Source organism: Lactuca sativa, chromosome 7 (assembly GCF_002870075.4).
Source record: "Lactuca sativa cultivar Salinas chromosome 7, Lsat_Salinas_v11, whole genome shotgun sequence".
NCBI lineage: Eukaryota > Viridiplantae > Streptophyta > Magnoliopsida > Asterales > Asteraceae > Lactuca > Lactuca sativa.
Window position 1 is genome coordinate 31,966,012 of NC_056629.2, and position 20,663 is coordinate 31,986,674.

General features: G+C 36.2%; 1 protein-coding gene and 1 pseudogene across 2 annotated transcripts; one reads left to right on the forward strand and one right to left on the reverse strand.

The window, feature by feature from the left end:
- Positions 1–5,847: 5,847 nt before the first annotated feature.
- On the reverse strand, positions 5,848–6,810 carry LOC111892061 (uncharacterized; annotated as a pseudogene).
- A 390-nt stretch (positions 6,811–7,200) lies between these two features.
- Positions 7,201–12,104, forward strand: LOC111892046 (probable pre-mRNA-splicing factor ATP-dependent RNA helicase DEAH9). Of its 2 annotated transcripts, none has more exons than XR_002850417.3 (23): positions 7,201–7,358; positions 7,544–7,688; positions 7,942–8,016; positions 8,156–8,245; positions 8,347–8,426; positions 8,524–8,593; positions 8,718–8,803; positions 8,904–8,973; positions 9,058–9,153; positions 9,252–9,360; positions 9,469–9,515; positions 9,605–9,688; positions 9,795–9,848; positions 9,937–10,037; positions 10,148–10,238; positions 10,342–10,506; positions 10,577–10,666; positions 10,756–10,824; positions 10,941–11,039; positions 11,142–11,228; positions 11,318–11,371; positions 11,478–11,549; positions 11,672–11,712. XR_002850417.3 is itself a non-coding variant. In XM_023888108.3 (23 exons), exons 1-23 carry the CDS (start codon positions 7,258–7,260, stop codon positions 11,820–11,822), a joined length of 2,094 nt encoding a protein of 697 aa, XP_023743876.1. In that variant the 5' UTR covers positions 7,201–7,257; the 3' UTR covers positions 11,823–12,104. The 2 variants fall into 2 exon arrangements, 1 of the variants encoding a protein (XP_023743876.1); XM_023888108.3 differs by having other exon boundaries at positions 11,470–11,549; positions 11,672–12,104.
- The last annotated feature ends 8,559 nt before the right edge of the window (positions 12,105–20,663 follow it).

Consider the following 20,663-nt stretch of genomic DNA (forward strand, 5'->3'; position numbering starts at 1 on the left):
AACCAATGTATCAGATGTCATAAAAATCTGAGTAAATATCATATACGAAATCCTAATGGTGTGTGCGATGCAGTCAACCTGAGCTCTTCCCTTTGCAACCGAAAGTACCTGAAACATAAAATGAAAATAGTAATCACAAAGCTTAGTGAGTTCCCCAAACTATCCCATACCATAAATAATAAATCACATACCGGGCCCCGCCCGACATTGGGTCTTACCTGGCATCTAGCCCCGCTCGGTTTACAAATATGTTATTCTCAGGCCTCGCCTGTTACCGGGTCTCGCCCGCTATACACATAGAATCAATATCACATAATCATCTTAACACATATAATGATCATAACAGTAGCATATATTCCAGTCCTCGGGCCTCACCCGACATCGAGCCCCGCCCCGTATACATATCAACACATGACACATACAATGGTCACGCAAACTCCTAACATCCTAACATAAACAAGAAGGGCCGACATTGGTGCCTTCGACCTGCTAAACCCAATGAGGAAACTCACCTCAAATGCTGAAACTCACAAAAAGAAATCCCTAGATGTTGCCCTGACGACTCCTCGAGCTATAAGTACAAAATAACACCCAATCAATACTTGGGTTTCAATCAATATCCAATACTCCATACTTGGGGTAAAATGACCATTTTACCCCTGGCCTAATTTGATCCATGAATAAGGCCCAAATCCACAATATAAAAGGCCCAACACTAAATAATCTTCCAAGGCCCACTTGTGGCCCACTTATGGCCCAATTTTCCAAATTGGGCCCAAACCCTCTCTAATGGGCCTTACCCTAAAGCCCAATAATATCCTTAGTCCAAAAGTTGTTTTCAGATGACCCACTAAGGTCCAAAGCAACCAGGTCCTAGAAATGGCCCAAACCGAGGCCCAAATATATGAAGCCCACTCTGACTAAGTACACAAGACATACTCAACTGTACGCAGCTCGTACACGCTTGTTAGCGTGTACGCTGCGTGTACAGACTTGTACGCCCAACGTACTCCTCTATTAAGCCACCTTTTGTCATTAAGCACTTAATGCTTAGCCCAAAGGTCCAAACCACATATCTGAGTCCTAATCAATGTCAAAGTCACTGACTTGGTGACTTTGCACGCCCCAAAATGAACCCAGACTCGAAATATAACATTCTACTTCCATGAAAATGGCCCTAACTCATGCATGGATGGATCTTAACCCCCAAAATGGAAACTTGATGACTCAAGGACCTAAATAACACCAAGAGTAGCAACTCTAAGCTTCAAATACGATGTAAACTCATAAGATCTCATCAATCGGACCAAAAGGTTCCATAAACCCAAACCAAAAGAGATCTAAACTAATAAGCATCAAGTTCAAGACTTTATACCTCAAATGAGTGCCAAAAGATGATAAGGTTCTGGATCTATAAGCTTTCACTCCTTCAATTAAGCTTCAAGGATGGACACCTTCTTCAAAGCACCAAAATACACCTCAAAATGGCCTTTTAAGCTCAAAAACACACAAGATGGAATTAGGGTTCGAATGTATGGTAAAGGGGACAAGGAAGCTGATAAAATGAGGGTTTCAAGTCCATAAGGATGCTTATATAATGGCCAACCCCTAAAATTAGGATTTTTGTTAATCTTTGCGTATGCCCCGCGTACGAAGCTGTACGCCCTACATACGTATCCGGAACCCCGATCACACCCTCACATGAGTACGCTAAGCGTACCACTTGGTATGCCCCGTATACTCGCTTCATCACTTGTACGCTAAGCGTACCTTGTTGTATGCCCCACGTACAACTCAAGGATCAAAATGGGACAACTTAATAATGCAAGGTCAAAAGAGGAACTTACCGAGATTCAAGCATTACATATTCGACAAGGGGTTCATTCGTCCGAGTAGTTCACTATGGGGAGCACCGATCCTATTTGTAAAGAAGAAGGATGGGTCTCATCGGATGTGTATTAACTATTGGGAGATGAATAAGCTAACAGTGAAAAACCATTATCCACTCCCGAGGATTGATGATTTGTTCGACCAACTTTAGGGTGCATCTTGGTTTTCCAAGATTGATTTGCGTTCGGGTCATCATCATATGAGGGTTAGAGATGAGGATATACATAAGACGACTTTCTGGATTTGTTATGATCATTACAAGTCTGTGGTGATGCCTTTCGGGCTCACCAATGCTCCAACCGCATTCATGGTCCTCATAAACTGCGTATGCAGGCCAATGTTGGATCGGTCAGTGATTGTGTTTATTGATGGTCTATTCCAAGATCCAGGAGCAGCATGAGGCGCACTTGAGGGAGGTATTTGAGAATTTAAGAAGGGAGAGACTTTATGCGAAGTTCTCCAAATATGAGTTCTGGTTGCGCGAGAAGCAGTTTCTGGGGCACTTTGTCAGCCAGAACGGTATCCTAGTCAGTTCAGTCAAGGTCGAGGGAGTGATGAGGTGGGAGGTTCCAAGTTCTCCATCTGAGAATCAGAGTTTCCTTGGTTTAGCAGGTTACTATCGGAGGTTCATACAAGATTTTCCAAGATAGCGGTTCCTTTGACTCGATTGACAAATAAGACAGTCACTTTTTGTTGGGGTCCTGAGTAGCAGGAAGCTTTTGAGACCTTGAGGTAGAGATTGTGTGAGACGTCTATTTTGAACCTGCCAGAGGGTGTTGAGGATTTCATGGTTTATTGTGATGCATCGATTACGGGTTTAGGTGCAGTGCTAATGCAGAGGGGTTGCGTGATCACATACGCTTTGAGGCAGCTGAAGCCTCATGAAGCGAATTATCTGACGCATGATTTAGAGCTGGGGGATGTGGTCTTTGCCCTCAAGATTCAACGACATTACCTCTATGGGGTACGTTGTACTATTTACACGAATCACATGAGCCTAAGGTATTTGATGGATCAACTGAATCTGAATATGAGGAAGCACCAATGGTTGGATGTGGTGAAGGATTATGATTGTGAACTCCTTTACCATCCGGGGAAGGACAATGTGGGGGTCAATGCTCTTAGACGCAAGGCGGTCGTGACACCGATCAGGGGTAGTTGTTTGAGGATGACCGTGATTACTCCACTTTTGGACCAGATTTGAGAGGCACATATTGAGGCTATGAAGGAAGAGCACCCGAAGAGTGAGCGTATTGTGGGTCAGGTGGCTTCCTTTGATTATGATAGTCGAGGGTTATTGACTCTTCATCGTAGAGTGTGGGTTCCGTATTGGGATGGTGTGCATCAGGTTCTAATGGAAGAGGCGTACAAATAGAGTTTCTTCATTCATCCCCGGGTGACAAAGATGTGTTGAGATCTTCATCCTGATTATTGGTGGCCCAACATAAAGCGGGATGTAGATTGGTAGGTGAATTGGTGCTTGACTTGCAGAAATGTCAAGGCCGAGCATCAGTGGCCTCACAACAAGATGCAACCGTTAGATATTCCAATTTGGAAATGGGAGGAGAGTACCATGGACTTCATTACGAAGTTGTCTCGAACTGCGCGTGGAGTGGATTTGATTTAGTTCATCGTGGATTGATTGACTAAGAGCTCACATTTTATCCCGATTCAGGAGAGTATCTTGGCAGAGAAGTTATCGGGGAAGTCGTGGCACGACATGGGGTGTCGGTTTATGTGGTTTCAGACAGGGATGTAAGGTTTACTTTCAAATTTTGGAAGAGGTTCCACGATGAGTTAGGCACCCGTCTGCATTTCATTTTCCATCTGCAGACTGACGGTCAGAGCGAGCGGACCATTCAAACTTTAGAGGATATGTTGTGAGCGTGTGTATTGGACTTCCTTGGGAGTTGGGATATGTATCTTTCGTTAGAGGAATTTTCGTATAACAACAGTTATCATGCCAACATTGATCAACCTCCTTTTGAGATGCTCTGTGGGAGGAAATGCAGGACCCCGATATGTTGGGGTGAGGTCGGTCAACGAGTCATGGGGAGTACTGAGGTGGTACTCAAGACTATCGAGTTGATTCAACAGGTTCATGGTAGACTCCAGGCAACTCAGAGTCCACAAAAGAGCTATGCCGACAAGCGCCGATCAGATCTAGAGCTCTAGGTGGGGGATATGGTTATCCTGAAGGTGTCACATTGGAAAGGTGTCATCCAATTTAGAAGGATGGGTAAAAATGGGTCCTAGGTACGTCGGTACTTTTAGGGTTTTGGCCCGGGTGGGCCAGGTTGCTTATCGCTTGGATCTTCATGATGAGCTTAGTTAGATCCATAATACGTTCCATGTCTCTCAGTTGCGAAAGTGTTTAATGGATGATTATGTGGTGGTTTCGTTGAAGGATGTTCAGGTTGATGATCGCTTGAACTATATTGAGAGATCGGTGATGATTCTTGCCCGAAAGACAAAAACATTAACTAACAAGGTTGTTGCGTTGGTGAAAGTTCAGTGGCAGCACCGCAAGGGTTCAGAATGGATGTGGGTACCGGATGAAGAAATGAAAGAGCACTAGCAAGAGTTATTTAGAGCAGCGGATTTCGAGGACGAAGTCTGATTCAAGCGGGGGAGAAATGTAACATCCGTATCTTGGTAAGTTTCTCTTTTAGCTCCTTAATGCTAAATCCTTTACTTTTTGGTCCCTAGCTAGTATGTGGGGCATACTCTATGAGTATGCTAAGCGTACTAGCTCTCTAGTTGATCGCGGACTTCATCCGCGTACGGTGGGCGTACGCAGGGCGTACACACGGTTTGGACAAACCCTAATTTTTAGGGTTTGCTCCCTATTTAAACGAATTAAAGCCACCTCTTGGACATTATTGACCAGCCTCCACCCCCTTTACCCTGAAAATGAAACTCTAAGTGCATTTGGTGAGATTTGAGCTTGTAAGTGAATTTGTTTGTGTTTTGTGGTGAAAAAGAAGAAGAGGAACACTTGGAGGAATAGATTGAGCTTGTAGATTCAGAGTTACCTTCACATTTGCAAGATTTTTGAGGTAAAAAGCTCTCATCTTGAAGATCCTTTTGTGCTAGATCTATTCTATGCTGTTATTTATACATTTTTGAGTCTTTTGAGTTAAAGTTGAGCTTTTAATCTACTCCATAAGCAATGGATGTTAGATCTTAGCTCCAATGAGGCCCCTAGTTCATAAAAATGCAAACTTTATGGAGATTAGTGGTACATGCAAGTATTAAGACCTTTATTAAGCTCTTTTTGAGCCTTGAGTCCCAGTAAGCCATGCATGGGTGTAAAGTTGCCAACTTTACGTGATAAGTGACCCTTTAGAATCAAATCCGATAGCTTGACATGTTGGCTTAACCAATTAAGTGCTTAATGGAGTGGTTTGGCAATCTGGGGAGTATGTTGGGCGTACCTAGCTGGTACGTTGCGCGTACTGGCCCCGGAAGGAGTACGCTAAGCGTACGAGCTGAGTACGCCCCACATACTCAGTAACTGGGCTTTTGGGCTTAACGTTCTCGGTATTGGGCCTTGTTGGGCCATTAGACTTTTGATTTTAGGCTTTTTTCTAGTATTTTGGGCTCCTTTAGACTTAGGCCCATGATGGTTTTTGGGCCCAATTTGGAAGATTGGGCCATATTGGGCTTTGGGTTGCTATTTAGGATTTATGCCTTTTAAGTAGTTGGGTTTGGCCTTGGTTTTGGGTCCAGTAAGAAAAAGGGGTAAAATGGTCTTTTACACTCGTTGTGGGTTAAGTAGCTTAGATTCTTGGTTGGGTCGAGATCTAGTTATTAATTGGATATTACTATGATGATGATAGCACGGGGATCTTCTGGACCAGCAGACCGAGATTCATTTGAGTGTTTCAACAGCTAGATGTGAGTTTCCTCACCATGTTTAGCGAGTCGAAGGCACCAATGTTGACCCATGATTTGTATATTTATTATGCTAGTTGTTTGCATGACTATTGCATGTGATATGTGTTTATATGTTATCGGGCAGGGCCCGATGCTAGGCAGGACCCAATGTATACCAGGCGGGGCCCGATGCCGAGTCGTTGACCACCGATAAGTTCAAAAAGCCAAGACCCACTAAATATTTCCCAACTATTGCGAATCCGAGTCGTTGACCACCGATGAGTTCAATGAAATGAAATTTCCATCATATTCTTTCTCAACCACCCGCAACTTCGATATTGAAAAAGAACCCAAACCCCCTTAAGTAATCAAAAAATTAAAACCCATATCACCATTTTGGATCAATTGCAGAGAATGACCCTAGTAAGAGCAAAAGAGTAAGAACAAAACAAGAAACAACGAAAAAAAAACATAGTTACAAAGTCTCTCGTTAACCATTTTTTCACAGCTTTACCTTGAACCCTAAAACTTTTAGCCCTTCGAAGTGCATCAACTTCCTTCAACAAATCAAACTCGAAAACCTTTTGTCTTTAACTCCCCCACACACTTTCCCGATAACTTCTCATATTCTTTCTCCCTCTTTAATAACTTCCCCATATGTGATTCCATATCCGTCTTGTAACGAACGACCCAAATTATTCCTAAAGAACAAAGGAGCGAACATAGTGATGGGGTCCATAATCAGTTGCAGGATCCAACTCCCGATGAAGACACATGCGCTGCTAAAGAGGACCATTAATGAGATTGAGCAAAACAGGAAAAAGAAATAGTAAATGTGAATGATTTCCTTTCAAACAACATGATATAGGTTTCTTTGAGAGCGATTCGATTCAGGACCGGTTCTTCTTTTAGCCATTCTTTGAGAGCGATTCAATTCAGGACCGGTTCTTCTTTTAGCCATTGCTTTAAGATAAGCTTGTGGATTGAAGTCATGATGATTTCATGAATTGGGTGGAGAAATGCTTTTGACGATGATTCCATGATCACTATAGTAATAATAGTGTCTTTGTAGTTATCTGGCGTTAAATCAATTTATATATAGAGAAAGATAATTAAAATAGTATTAAAATAAATATAAAAATATAACAATTTATTAAAAGAATATAACCGTCTTTTCAAGTTTTTCAGAACCAAAATCATGTAAAATTCTTGATTTTGGACATTTTAATGCAAGTTGGAAACTTATGCATCCTATCCATAATTTTTTTTTTAGAAAACCATAAAGACTAATTTTATGATTTTGTTTTTTTTCTTTTAAACAATTTTTTTTTTAAAAAATATAAAACAAAATCTTAAAAATTTGGCACATGATTTTAGAAAAAAAAAATATATACAAAACAAAATCTTAAAATTTTCAAACGAAAATTATAGGGCACGAGTTCACTCCACACCTACACTCAAGCTCTTGTTCTTCTCCAATCAAGTCAAATGGCGCAATTTTGGAAGCCAGGAACGGCGAAGCCTCGCCTGCTCGACGATGAAGAAGGCGGTGTTCTTTTTTACACCGCTCCCTCCTCCTCCTCATCGTCGTATGTTCCTCCTGTTTCACTCTATTGCCCAGAAACAATAATTCAAACAATTTGATTTCTGGCGCTAAGCCAAAATTAAAACTTGGTGTTGTTTTCGTTAATTTACTATATATGCAAAACCAAAACATTGATTTTCTTTTGCAACTCGAATGAACATGTTTTGAATTTCGACTTGGAATCAATAGATTTGGGTATGCAAGCTTAGAGAGCCAGAGGCAGCGATTACCTGTATTCAAGTACAGAACGTCTATTTTGTATCTGGTGGAAACTCACTCCACTACCATAATCGTCGGCGAAACGGGGAGTGGCAAAACTACTCAAATCCCTCAGGTTCTCCATCCCCTTTTCTTCTATTTGTATGCACTCTCACTCGCGAAAATCACACAATTTCAATGACTTTTGATGTCAGATTTTTCTAATTGACATTATAGATATGACACTGATTTTGTTTCAAGTGTAATCCGATTATTCTCTCTGTATTTGTAGTACTTGTGATGAAGGTTTATGTAGTTAGGGTTTGTAGCGCTTTTCCCCCTTTTCAGCTTTAATGGCTTTTGTTGAAGCATTTTATATCATCGTGCAGTACCTTAAGGAAGCAGGATGGGCTGATGGTGGTCGGATTATTGCTTGCACTCAACCAAGAAGGTTGGCTGTGCAGGTATTCATTCATCATCAAAGTTCTTTTTGTTTAATGTTCATTATTATCCTTTAATGCATATACTTCAGTTTCAATTTCATTAAATTTGCACTAAAATTACATCTAATTACAACTTTGAATTGATCTCATGTTTTTTCAGAGTGTTGCTGCAAGATTGGCTGAAGAAATGGGAGTTAAACTTGGGGAAGAAGTTGGTTATACTATTCGATTTGAAGATGTCACAAATTCAGTAAGACTTTATCTGAAGCTCAATAAATGATACAATTTATCCAATAATCCTTGATCTAAACACAAGAAACAACAACAAACTTTTATTTATCTTTTTGACAGGAGTTAACAAGGATCAAATTTCTAACAGATGGAGTATTACTAAGAGAAATGATGGATGATCCTCTTTTAAGTAAATACAGGTGCTGTTTATAACCAATTTTTCTTTATATTTATTGTTTTTACTTTGTTATCTTTTCAAATTATTTGTTTGTTCTTATGATTGAAATTATATTTCAGTGTGATTATGGTTGATGAAGCTCACGAGAGATCCCTTTCAACAGATATATTATTAGGTCTCCTGAAAAAGGTATCACTTAATGATTCAACATCTTTTTTTTTCTTCCTAATGACTTATGTATCATTTTTATTTATTGTCAAATACAAGAAAAATCAATTCTTTTTCATATATTTATTTATTTTTGATTTCTCAGATACAACGCAGAAGGCCTGAGTTACGCCTGATTATAGCATCAGCCACAATTGAAGCAAAATCAATGGCTGAGTTTTTTCATAACAGGTTCTCTTATTAATATAAAAATTTATTTCAAGGGTTAAAAACTTATAAATATAATAAAGACATTAATTAAAATACATTGCTATATAACTATATTCATAAGGAAAAGGAGGCCACAATTGGAAGGAGAAGATAATAGACTGCAGACTGAACCTGCTATTTTGTCTGTAGAGGTATATATCATAATATTATATTATAAAAAATAAAACATAAATGATTATTTTTTATTCACTTATCTTTAAAATATATTATTTCAGGGTAGAGGATATAATGTACAGATTTTTTACATTGAGGAACCTGTTTCAGACTACCTTCAAGCTACTGTTTCAACAGTAATGTCAATTCATGATAAGGTACACTACACCTGTTATTTTACACAAACATTTGAAACAAAATATCTAATAATTCATTTCTTTTAATTATTCTATATACATTTTTTTTTTGTTTGTAGGAGCCAATGGGGGATATTCTTGTCTTTTTAACAGGCCAAGATGATATTGACACTGCAGTTCAAATGATCACAGAACAAGCCCAAAACAGTGGCAGCAAGTCTTCTTTTGGTATGTAAATTCTAAATAGCAACCTACTTTTATTTATTTATAAATTATAATAAACAGTAGCAATTCCTATTCTGACATATATATTTTTTTTATTAAATTTAATTTCAGGAATGATTGTTTTGCCTTTGTATTCAGGACTTACTCGTTCAGATCAGGTTTCTTTATACCTTTTTTTCTTTTTATTTATTTTTATGTGTATAAATTGTATATAGAAAATTAAAATTATTATTTCCACAATGCTTAGGACTTGGTGTTTTCTCCTTCCCCTAGAGGAAAAAGGAAGGTGGTGATCTCAACAAATATTGCAGAAACATCTCTTACATTAGAGGTATTTTTTAGCAAAATGTTTTATTATTATATAATATAAACAATAATAATAAAAATTTTCAGCTAAATTATATTTTCTTATTGGTTTAGACAATTTATTGGAGCAGGGTATTGTCTATGTTGTTGATAGTGGTTTCTCAAAACAACGTTTCTACAACCCGGTATTTCCTCTACTTCTGTTTATTAATAATTAATATAAAACATATAAATATTTTTTTTAAAATATATATAATTTTATTTTGTTGATAGATTACAGATATAGAAAATCTTGTAGTGGCACCAATATCCAAAGCATCTGCTAGACAAAGAGCTGGAAGAGCTGGAAGAGTACGCCCAGGGAAGTGTTACAGGTATACATTTAAATATTTAACAATGTTCATTTTTTATTTTATATAAGAAATTAAAAACTTTTTTTAAATGGGTATTATCTTTTATAACTTATTATAATTACAATTATCAGGCTTTATATGGAAGATTATTTTGTAAATGAGATGTCTTCACATGGAATTCCCGAGATGCAAAGATCAAACCTTGTCTCCACTGTTATTCAGGTATTCCATATATATATGTATATAATGGAAAATTATTATTATTTTTTTAATCAAAAAAAAAAAATGGGTGAGAATTTATTTTGCATTGTGGTGATAATGACAGCTGAAGGCATTGGGGATTGACAATATATTAGGGTTTGATTGGCCAGCATCACCATCAGCTGAAGCCATGGTTAGATCTCTTGAAGTTTTATATTCACTTGGAGTTCTTGATGATGATGCTAAACTCACTTCACCTGTTGGTTTCCAAGTTGCTGAGCTTCCATTGGTATGTATTATGTAATACATCATCATCATCATCATCATCATCATCATCATATAAATTTGTTTGTTTTTAGGATCCTATGGTCTCAAAAATGATCATAGCATCAGACAAACTTGAATGTTCAGAAGAAATCATCACTATTGCAGCTATACTCTCAGTTCAGGTGTATAATGATTATTCATTCTCATGTCTTTGAAATCATTGATGATGATTATTTATTTATTTAATTTAATAAAATAAAACTTTTTTCAGTCAATATGGATTTCGGTCAAAGGGCAGAGGGAGCTGGATGAGGCCAAATTGAGATTTGCTGCATCAGAGGTGTGTTATATGACTTACAATTTAGTGCAAAAAATAAATAGCAACTTACTTTACTTTAATTTATTTTGTGTAAATGTTTTAATATTTTAATAAATTTTTTGTGTTGATTTTTGAAGGGTGATCATGTGACATTCCTGAATGTGTACAGGGGATTTCTTCAGTCTAATAAATCATCAAAATGGTGTCACAAAAACTTCATTAATTACCATGCAATGGTAAAAATAGTGTTTTTTAAATTCTCAATACTATTATTTTTCCAAAAAAAGTTAACTTTTATTTTTATATATCTTATTTAAATTTTATTCCATTTTTTGCAGAAAAAAGTAATGGAAGTCAGAGAGCAGTTAAGAAGAGTAGCACAGAGACTAGGTTTAGCCTTAAAATCATGCCAAAATGATATGCAGGTATTTATTATTTATTATATATATTATATATTTTTTCTGTATATTCATACAAAATTTAGTATTTACATTGATTTTTGGTTGTTTTTTAGGTACTAAGAAAGGCAGTGACAGCTGGATTTTTTGCTAACGCATGTCGTTTAGAGGTGAATTAGCGAATTTAATAAACTATTTTATTAAAATGAAAACGAAAAGTTTGTTGTTTTAATTTAAAAAATAAATATAAAAATTAAACATTGTGAAGGCATACAGTCATAATGGGACTTACAAAACGCTGAGGGGTTCTCAAGAAGTCTACATCCATCCGTCATCTGTATTGTTCAGGTTAAGATAAATAAAAACTTTCATTTTCGGTCCTTGTCCTATCGAGTAAATCAAAATTACACCCAAAAGTTATATCTTTCGACATTTGACCACCTAATGTTTTTTTTTACGATTTTGGCCAGGGTGAACCCGAAATGGGTTATATATCATTCGTTAGTGTCAACAGATCGTCAATACATGCGGAATGTGATTTCCATTGATCCTTCATGGTTGAGAGAAGCTGCACCTCACTTTTATAACAAACAACCCCTCAATCCTCCTACTCATCACTAATACTTTTTTTGACCTGTATTTTATTGTTTAGAGATTCAGTTTTTTAATTTTTATTTTAATTATTATTTTATCTCTAGATAGAACAAAAAACTAGAAGTTGGTTATTTTAGACTTTTGGTTTTAAATTTTTTTATTTAAGAATCAGTATAGCATATTGGCATAGGAACTAGGAAGGATCTTTTCTGTTTCTATGTTACTTGTTGACTTCAATGATGTCGTGCTCCTAGGTTTTTTTAGACAGATATTAAGAGAAAAAAGAAGAAAAAAAGTTATTATTTTACCGGTGTATTTGTTACTAAATCAATATCTGATAAGTATTTGGAAAATATAAATTGGAAGTTTTTGTCTGATTTGGTCAAGACAAGGGAAATATTAAGTAGTAAATACTATTGAATGACGTTAGCCATTCTTGTTTGATTCATTTCTGTTTGTTTGACCCACAAAGCTTGGACATGGGAATTATCAAGATAACCACTACACTTTTACTTTTATTATGTTCATTGCGTAGCGACACCTTTTTAAAAGGTGATAATATAAATGATTAGAATCACTGGATGGCTTAGTTATATGTCAAACTAAGTTTAATTTCTTTTACACAAAATTGTAAATTTGGTTTGGTATTTAAAAAACTATGGATAGGAATCAAAACCGTCAAACTTGCATGAAAGGTCAAAAATCAGTAATTTTTGTCGAAAAAAAAACTTGGAAAAGCAGTTAATGACCTTTTAATTTTTTTTCCCTTTTTCTATATTTATTTTAATGCTACTTTGATTAAAAAAAAGAATTTTCCACCCTCACCGTTCTCTCTCTCTCTCATTTATAATCTGTAAATCAGGAAAAAAAACCCAAATTTTTTGTTATTTTGCTACTAGATTATACACACACAAGGAGACCCCTAAAAAAACCAGATTTTTCAATTTTTTTTTCCAGCTTTAAAAACCATATTTCTTTTCTTTAGAGATCAAACACAGTCACCACACACACACACCACCTTTGAATCTAAAGTTTCAGTTCAAAATTTTTTTTATCCCCATCTCTCCATCTTTCTCTCGCACATGTTTCTTCCTAGCCTTAGATCATTTTCCCTCTTCCTTTATATTGTAATCGTAGGTGAGTGGTGTTCCCTCATTTTTAGTTCCAACTCACTAACACATATTCATCCGTATGCACTTCCAAGTGACAATTCAAGAACCACACACCTAGATTATCTGCTCGAAATCAAATAGAAACCCAACCACCAGAAGGCACACCAATCGTATTCATCTCAAGAGGGTCAATAAGGTTAAACTTCTTCCGATTTATCTTTAATGACTGTAATACCAATTGAAATTATGGTTTCTCGGTGGCTCTCACTTCCTAAAGTTCTTCAACTCAACGGATTAAACAAACAGAGGATTCACTACATCTTCATCTCTATTAGATGCAAAATGATTTGTCACCTAAAAACAAAACAAGTGGTGTGTGTATATGTGTGTGTTTCATCAAAAACCACGACCTCCCCAAGCACCTGACCTACAACGCTGCCCTTGCGATTGTCGTCATCTCTCTTTCTTCTTCTTCTTCTTCTTCTTCTTCTTCTTCTTCTTCTTCTTCTTCTTCTTTCTCTTTTCCCTTTCCATTTCTCTTTTATTTTCAAAAAAACCCATATTATGGGAACAAATATATAACTTAAAAAGGGCGTTCACATCCTTTCAGGAGATGGTATTATGGTTTAGAAGCTCGATTTGCAATCTCTATGAGTCATTACATTTATAATTTTGTTGCAACAATCTTCTTTGCCATCTAAAAGTACCTGTAACAAAAGTATCTTCATAAAGGATTTTTCTCACTCATAGAGATTGCAAATCGGGCTTCTAAGGTGGTGTTTTTTTTTTTGACAAAAAATCTTTTTGACCTCTTAAGACGTTTGAGGAAAATACTGTTGGTGGGATGTCAAGTCCACCAAGCAAATTACACAATTTGTTTGCAAATAAAACGTAATATAATGATAAAAAGGGATATCGATCCTCGGGGAAATGGTTGTATTCAGTCACCAATGTAATCCAGTAGAACTAGTGTAAATAAACTAACTAACTACAATTAAACTAAAATGGGTGGGTGGGGGGGGGGGGGTTGTGCTTGCTTAAAAACTAAAAGACTTGAATAATTAAAATTTTTGCAATTAAGCAAGATGGTGAGATGCTTAAATATTGGAGAGAATTGGTTAACCAAGACAATTCAACACATTGAACATTTGTGTGTTTATCATTGTGATTCAATATGAAACTTATCATTCATCCCAAATTGGTTATAGCAATCATGAAACATGATATGTCAATATTCCTCATAGGTAGTATGGAGGTTGGGGAAGCCCACAAAACACCTTAATCAAAATCAAGGATTCAAGTGAAACAATTGAACCCAAGAAGTTGATTAGCCTTAAGAATGAAGGAATCCCCAATTCTTAGAGGATGTCAATGCTTACACATCCATAAAGGAGTCATGATTCATAAGCTAATTAAAGATGATTTCTACCATCATAAAGCCCTTGTTCTAAGTAAATTCAATGATTCAATGCTAAACCAAAGAAATAAACCACAAGTACCAAGCTCATGATCAAAGTATTAAACAAGCATAAGAAATATGAACTAGAATCATAAACATAAGGTAAATGACAATTAATCATGAATCCTTCAAAAACCCACAAATATCCAAGGGTTTTAGCCAAAATTAACCAAAATAGAGAAATTAGCCACTCATGGCAACAAAATAACAATCACAAAAGTGTTTTTGCATCAAGAATCTACAAATTACTTAGAAAGATGAGAAGAACGAGTATCCAAGCTCCCAAAATCGCCTCTCCAGGTCTCTAATGGTGGAAAATCGAAGTTATTTGCTGAAAAATCCAACCCAAGGTAAATGGTAAACAAAATGACCAAAATGCCCAAAAGTGTGCAGTTGCGCGGGTACCCACGCGACTGAGATTCCACCCTCTCAAGTGTTCCTGGAATGCTATAGGTCCGTTCTTCTCCACTACCCATTCCACTACCCAAGATTCCCTTGGTTTCCTCCATGACTCATTTGATTTGAATTTGACCAATCACCTTCAAGCTTTAAATATGGATAGTCCATGCCCAAAATAAGAATCCATGACCCATCTTCAAAAGTCCACTTCATCCAAATCTTCAACTTTTTAAGCATAAATATCCTTTGATGGATCCGTAAAGCCCAATAATGCATCGAGAAGCCCATTAAGCCCAACTCCAGTCAAACTGCAACCACAATGAGCTGCAAAACCCTGCAAAATAGAAAGTACCCGACACGATCCATGATAAAAAAATAAAGAATATACAATGCAATACTAATAAAAGATCTAAAAAATACTATAATAAACTAATAAAAATAAGGAAATAAAATAAGCTATCAACTGTTTGTTCTCTAAAAGACAAAATATATAAAAATGTCTTTTTGAAATCTTTTTCCAAAAGACAAAAAATCGTTTTTGATTTTAGAAGACGTTTTCTAAGTTCTAACCATATATGAGATCTCTTTTTCCACCACCAATGTGGATGCCCACGATGTGGAGTGAAATTTAATGAATGTGTGTTTTAGAGGGCCGCCACAACGTGGTAATGGATGGCCATGGCATGGCAGCTGTAGCAGCCCAAACCCATGTATTCTAGGATTTACCCCATATTTAAACCCCTTAACTCCCATTCTAGGTCATTTCCTTCCGCCTCCATCTCCCCATTCCGAAACCCTAGGCTTCTTTCCTTAATTTTAAGCTTGGTGGCTCTATCTTGAGGTGGTTTAAAAATGTAATGAAAATAATGTTATTTAAATACTTAATTTAAACATAAAAGTAATTTATGCGATTCGTCTATCGTTCAAGAGTCAAAAGACAACTTTAGTCTTTATTTTAAAAAGGGAAGTGATTTGCACACAACAGTTTTTTTTTCCATACACAATAATTTATGCATTATTGAGTTGTACAATACAACCTTTTAAAGCACCAATTGTTGTGTATGGAGAAAAATTGTTGTGTACAAATTATCTTCCTTTTAGAAAATTAACTCGGATAGGGGTGGACAAAATATTTCTTAGTAGGGGTGTCACAGGAAAGTCAGAGTTTGCATGATAGTAGAAAAGAAAAAAAAATTTCAAAGTTTTTTGCACTGCGTCTGAAAAAATTAGGGGTTGCACGGGCCATTATGTGCCATATACTAAAACTGCCACTAAACTCGGACCATCACCCATTTGTTGAAAACGTGCACGCTTCAACCTTCATCCCTTTTTAAGCAAGTTTGTGCGTTGTATCACTTACTAAACATAAAATGATTATATTGTCCTCATTATTTTATTTTTAATTTAATTATAATTTATCTTGTATTATATATATATATATATATATATATATATATATATATATATATATATATATATATATATATATATATATATATATATAAATTCTAACCATATATGTGACATCCCCATTTTCACGGCCAGAAAAGACCGATTTTGTTTATGATTTATAAAAATCAGAGTCCCTCTTTCAATAAAAATGTTGCGGAATTTGTTCCTAGTAAAACATGATAAATACGTTATCAAAGCATTTCCGAAGAAAAGTATTGTTATTCATTTTAAAACATTTGGGATGTCATCGTCAATACATACACATAAGCATAAACAGAACATACATTCATTATCACTAGTGATTTATATCTTCTTAATCTTTCAGTGTAATTGTGACTTCATATCAACACCTGTGATATAAGTAAGCTGAGTGGGTCAGGTTGGGAAACCTGATGAGTACATAGGGTTTTCAACCCACAATAATATAATTATTATGTTTAAACAATCAAACAATCAACCCAATTACCCATCCCCATTATCTTCTTTACTCTTAAGGATCTATCCTAAGAGTCATCTATCCTGCATTCGTTTATTCCGAAGTTCCTTGCTTCCAGGGTTATAGGACTGACACTAAATCCATAACTGCCAATGCTCGTTCGTAAAGTACTAATTCCATAGCTGCTATAGTTTATTCATCGGGTACTAATTCAATAACTACCAGTGTTTATCTAATAGGTACTAAGTGATGGGTTTTGGTCCTAAGAACATCCTATGTGCTCATACAAACCCTAATGCTTGGATCTAGGTTTCTCTATTGTACATACAATTTATCCAATACTATAAACCCTAATTCTAGCATTCAAGAAATCATATTAACATGAGAATGGGTTTAAGATATTACCTTGATTGTTATGTAGCAATAACAATCCCAAATCTCCTTTGTATTGACTTTGGAAGGCTTAGAGTCACAAGTGTCACTCCTCTAATGGTTCACAAACACCATAAGCAAGAGGATGAAGAGGAGAGAGGTTAGAGGCTGCCCAAAAACGTGTGAAACCCTAGAAGGCTTCTTGTCCATGTTTTTGGTCCTTAAGGGGTCTATATATAGTGAGGTAATTAGGGTTATCTAACAAGGAAACCCTAATTTAGTTGCTTAAGCCCTAAGCAACCCATGAAACCCTTTCCTTAAGGCCTTGGACGATTTCATATGGGCTTCCCCCATAGAATTCGTCCACCTTATAATAAAAGGCAATCCATGGCCCAAATTGCAATTATCTTATAATTACAATTCTAGTCCCTTAAGTTTAATTAATCTCTTTTAGTCACAAAACTAATTACCAATTAATTCTTGACTAATATTAATTAAACAATATGATTTCTCCTTTAATATATTATTCTCATAAAGTATTAATAAATCATATTTAATCCTTTCTCTCCATAATTCATCCTATCAAGTTGCTTTGGTGAAGGCAACCCAAAAGGACCATGCACCATCGGGTCAAGTACATACCAAAATAGTTATGGACTTAGACACTAATCCAACAGTCTCCCACTTGGATAAGTCTAATAACTATTATGCGTATGACTTCAGATCCTGATCTGCGATCGTAGCTTTCCAAAGCCGCTGTCAACTCTGATCCTATCAGATACGCGTGTCCTTAGATAAGGGATCATATATTCCTCCATTCTAGATATCATATGAGATATGATTTTAAATCATTCTCTTTGTACTATATCTCGATTCCCGATTTATGACGATTGACTAATTGAACAAATCAAATTAGCCCTAGCCCGGCCGAGCATTTACGTTTGTCTTCACAAAATCATCGAGGGGCCCAAAGATATCGCTTTTATCCTACCTTGGATAAAAGGAACGGATAAACTTTGATACAATGCTTGCTTGCACTTACTCATCGAATAATTCGATTATTCTTAATAAATTCAATTATTCTGGAAGTCAAAACATGCAAATGTGAAACACAAGAATAATACTATTCCCATATGGCCTCAAACCTTTGAGTATAAATAAAACTCCTTTTATTTATCACCATATCGATTACTCATTATTTATCACCATAAATAAAACTTGGTTAAGATTATTTATTCTAAATAATCCTTTGTCTAAAAGTCGTTTTCGACCCCTATTATCTCTTAATTGACTAGCCTAGATCTACGGGCGTTACAATTATCTCCCCCTTAAGATGATTACGTCCCGGAATCATCAACGAAACATGACTCACATGATGACTGCATACATTATCTCTTCATACTAAGTAATAACCGTAACTTTCATGTTTCTTCGAACGAGTATCTAACTCTAAGACTTCCTGACCGCAGGCGGTGCCCGATCTTGGGCCCGCTCTCTATCTCATGTTAGACTTCCAATCTTGATCTTCATGTCGCGATCTCGATCTTTATTGGAGACTCCTTCTTTAACAAACTTGATATAATTTTCTTCATTCGATTATCATAATAGACCGATGGGTCATGTTCTAATGACCTCTCATCGTATGATGCATCGCTTGGACTCAGGTCTTTTAGAGTCAAATTCCAGAACAGACTATACCTTCCTTCATGTTCTAACCACATCTTAAAAGGTAGTATTTCTAGCTACAAGCAACTTTTCGCGACACCTCTACCGATCGCTTATTATTTCAATCTTCCGTCTTAAGTCAGATGCTACATCGAACTTGATTCTCTGAACCACATAACATACTCAGCGTAGTCAGAATCAATTTGATATGACCACTAGGGTCGGAATAACATTCATCTTCTTAGTCATTACCGAAACGATGGTAATGACATACTTGAATAAAACGGAATGAATTACTAGCTTCTTGGTAACCTTGTGACTTTCCCTGATCCAAGCGTGAGTCCTGTGCTTCCGTTAGTATATGCATCTACTACCTTTCACACCTACTCATACTCATCCCAAGTATTGTCTCGCAGTCCCCAAGTCCTAAAATCACAAAACAATTTAACACATACGAGTGTGTCCAAATAATCATAAAAATTTCCTTAGACTCTACTAGGACTTCTTCCATGCATATCTTCAATCATCAATTCTGCTTCAACTCGGTTGGTGATGGACATTCCAGATGATAGGAAAACTTTAAGAATTACACCAATCGTTCTATCATCTCGCCAATCAAATGTGTACATTCAGATGTACCCTACTTCTATAGACGCACTGGCTCTTTTATCAGACGTATTCTAAAGGCAAGATACCTCTCTTATGATATTTTCCAATAGGTATCATTCAATATCGTAAGCCATCTTATTTCCTCTATTTTCTCAGTTTATCATGGTTCGCATCACTTCCTGAACTTTTGCAATTGTGATAGGTTCGGGTGCAGGCGCAACGACCGATGCATGACCCATCACATTCTTAGGCTCAGGTTGTCATCTTCCTCTTGTTTTGTACACCCAAGCAGACGTTCGGTGTACCGAGACGAGAATTTAAGAAACAAAAGATCTTATTTACGATAGACGTGAAAATCTACCTATTACTCCGAAAAGTTACATGCCAGTTCTAATACCGTATCTAAACGTTTAGAAATCTGAACACATAAAATTTCCATATCCGGTCAGCAACAGACCATATATCAGTTCAAATAACAACATATAAGGCATCTTTATAGCTATAACATAAATCATTTAGCACATAAAACATTTTAGGCATTTTCCCTAAATAAGCTAGTGCTTGTGTCTATTCAGGTGTATTACCTAAATTTATTAGACACACTCCTCACAATCATTGCTTAGCATTCTAAGTTTAAGTCTAGAAATTTCCAACAAATTCCTAGTTCGCTTAAACTAATGCTCTGATGCCAACTGTGACATCCCCATTTTCACAGCCAGAAAAGACAGATTTTGTTTATGCTTTATAAAAATCAGAGTACCTCTTTTAATAAAAATGTTGCGGAATTTGTTCCCAGTAAAACATGATAAATACGTTATCAAAACATTTCCGAAGAAAAGTATTTTTATTCATTTTAAAACATTTGGGATGTCATTGTCAATACAGAAACATAAGCATAAACATAACTTACACTCATTATCACTAGTGATTTATATCTCCTTAATCTCTCAGTGTAATTGTGACTTCATATCAACACCTGTGATATAAGTAAGCTGAGTGGGTCAGGTTGGGAAACCTGGTGAGTACATAAAGTTTTCAACCTACAATAATATAATTATTATGTTTAAACAATCAAACAATCAACCCAATTACCCATCTCCATTATCTTCTTTACTCTTAAGGATCTATCCTAAGAGTCATCTATCCTGCATTCATTTATTCCGAAGTTCCTTGCTTCCAGGGTTATAGGACTGGCACTAAATCCATAACCGCCAATGCTCGTTCGTAAAGTACTAATTCCATAACTACTATAGTTTATTCATCGAGTACTAATTCAATAGCTACCAGTGTTTATCTAATAGGTACTAAGTCCATAGCTACCAATTCCTAACAGGTACTAAGTCTATAGCAACCAGTTTTTGTCC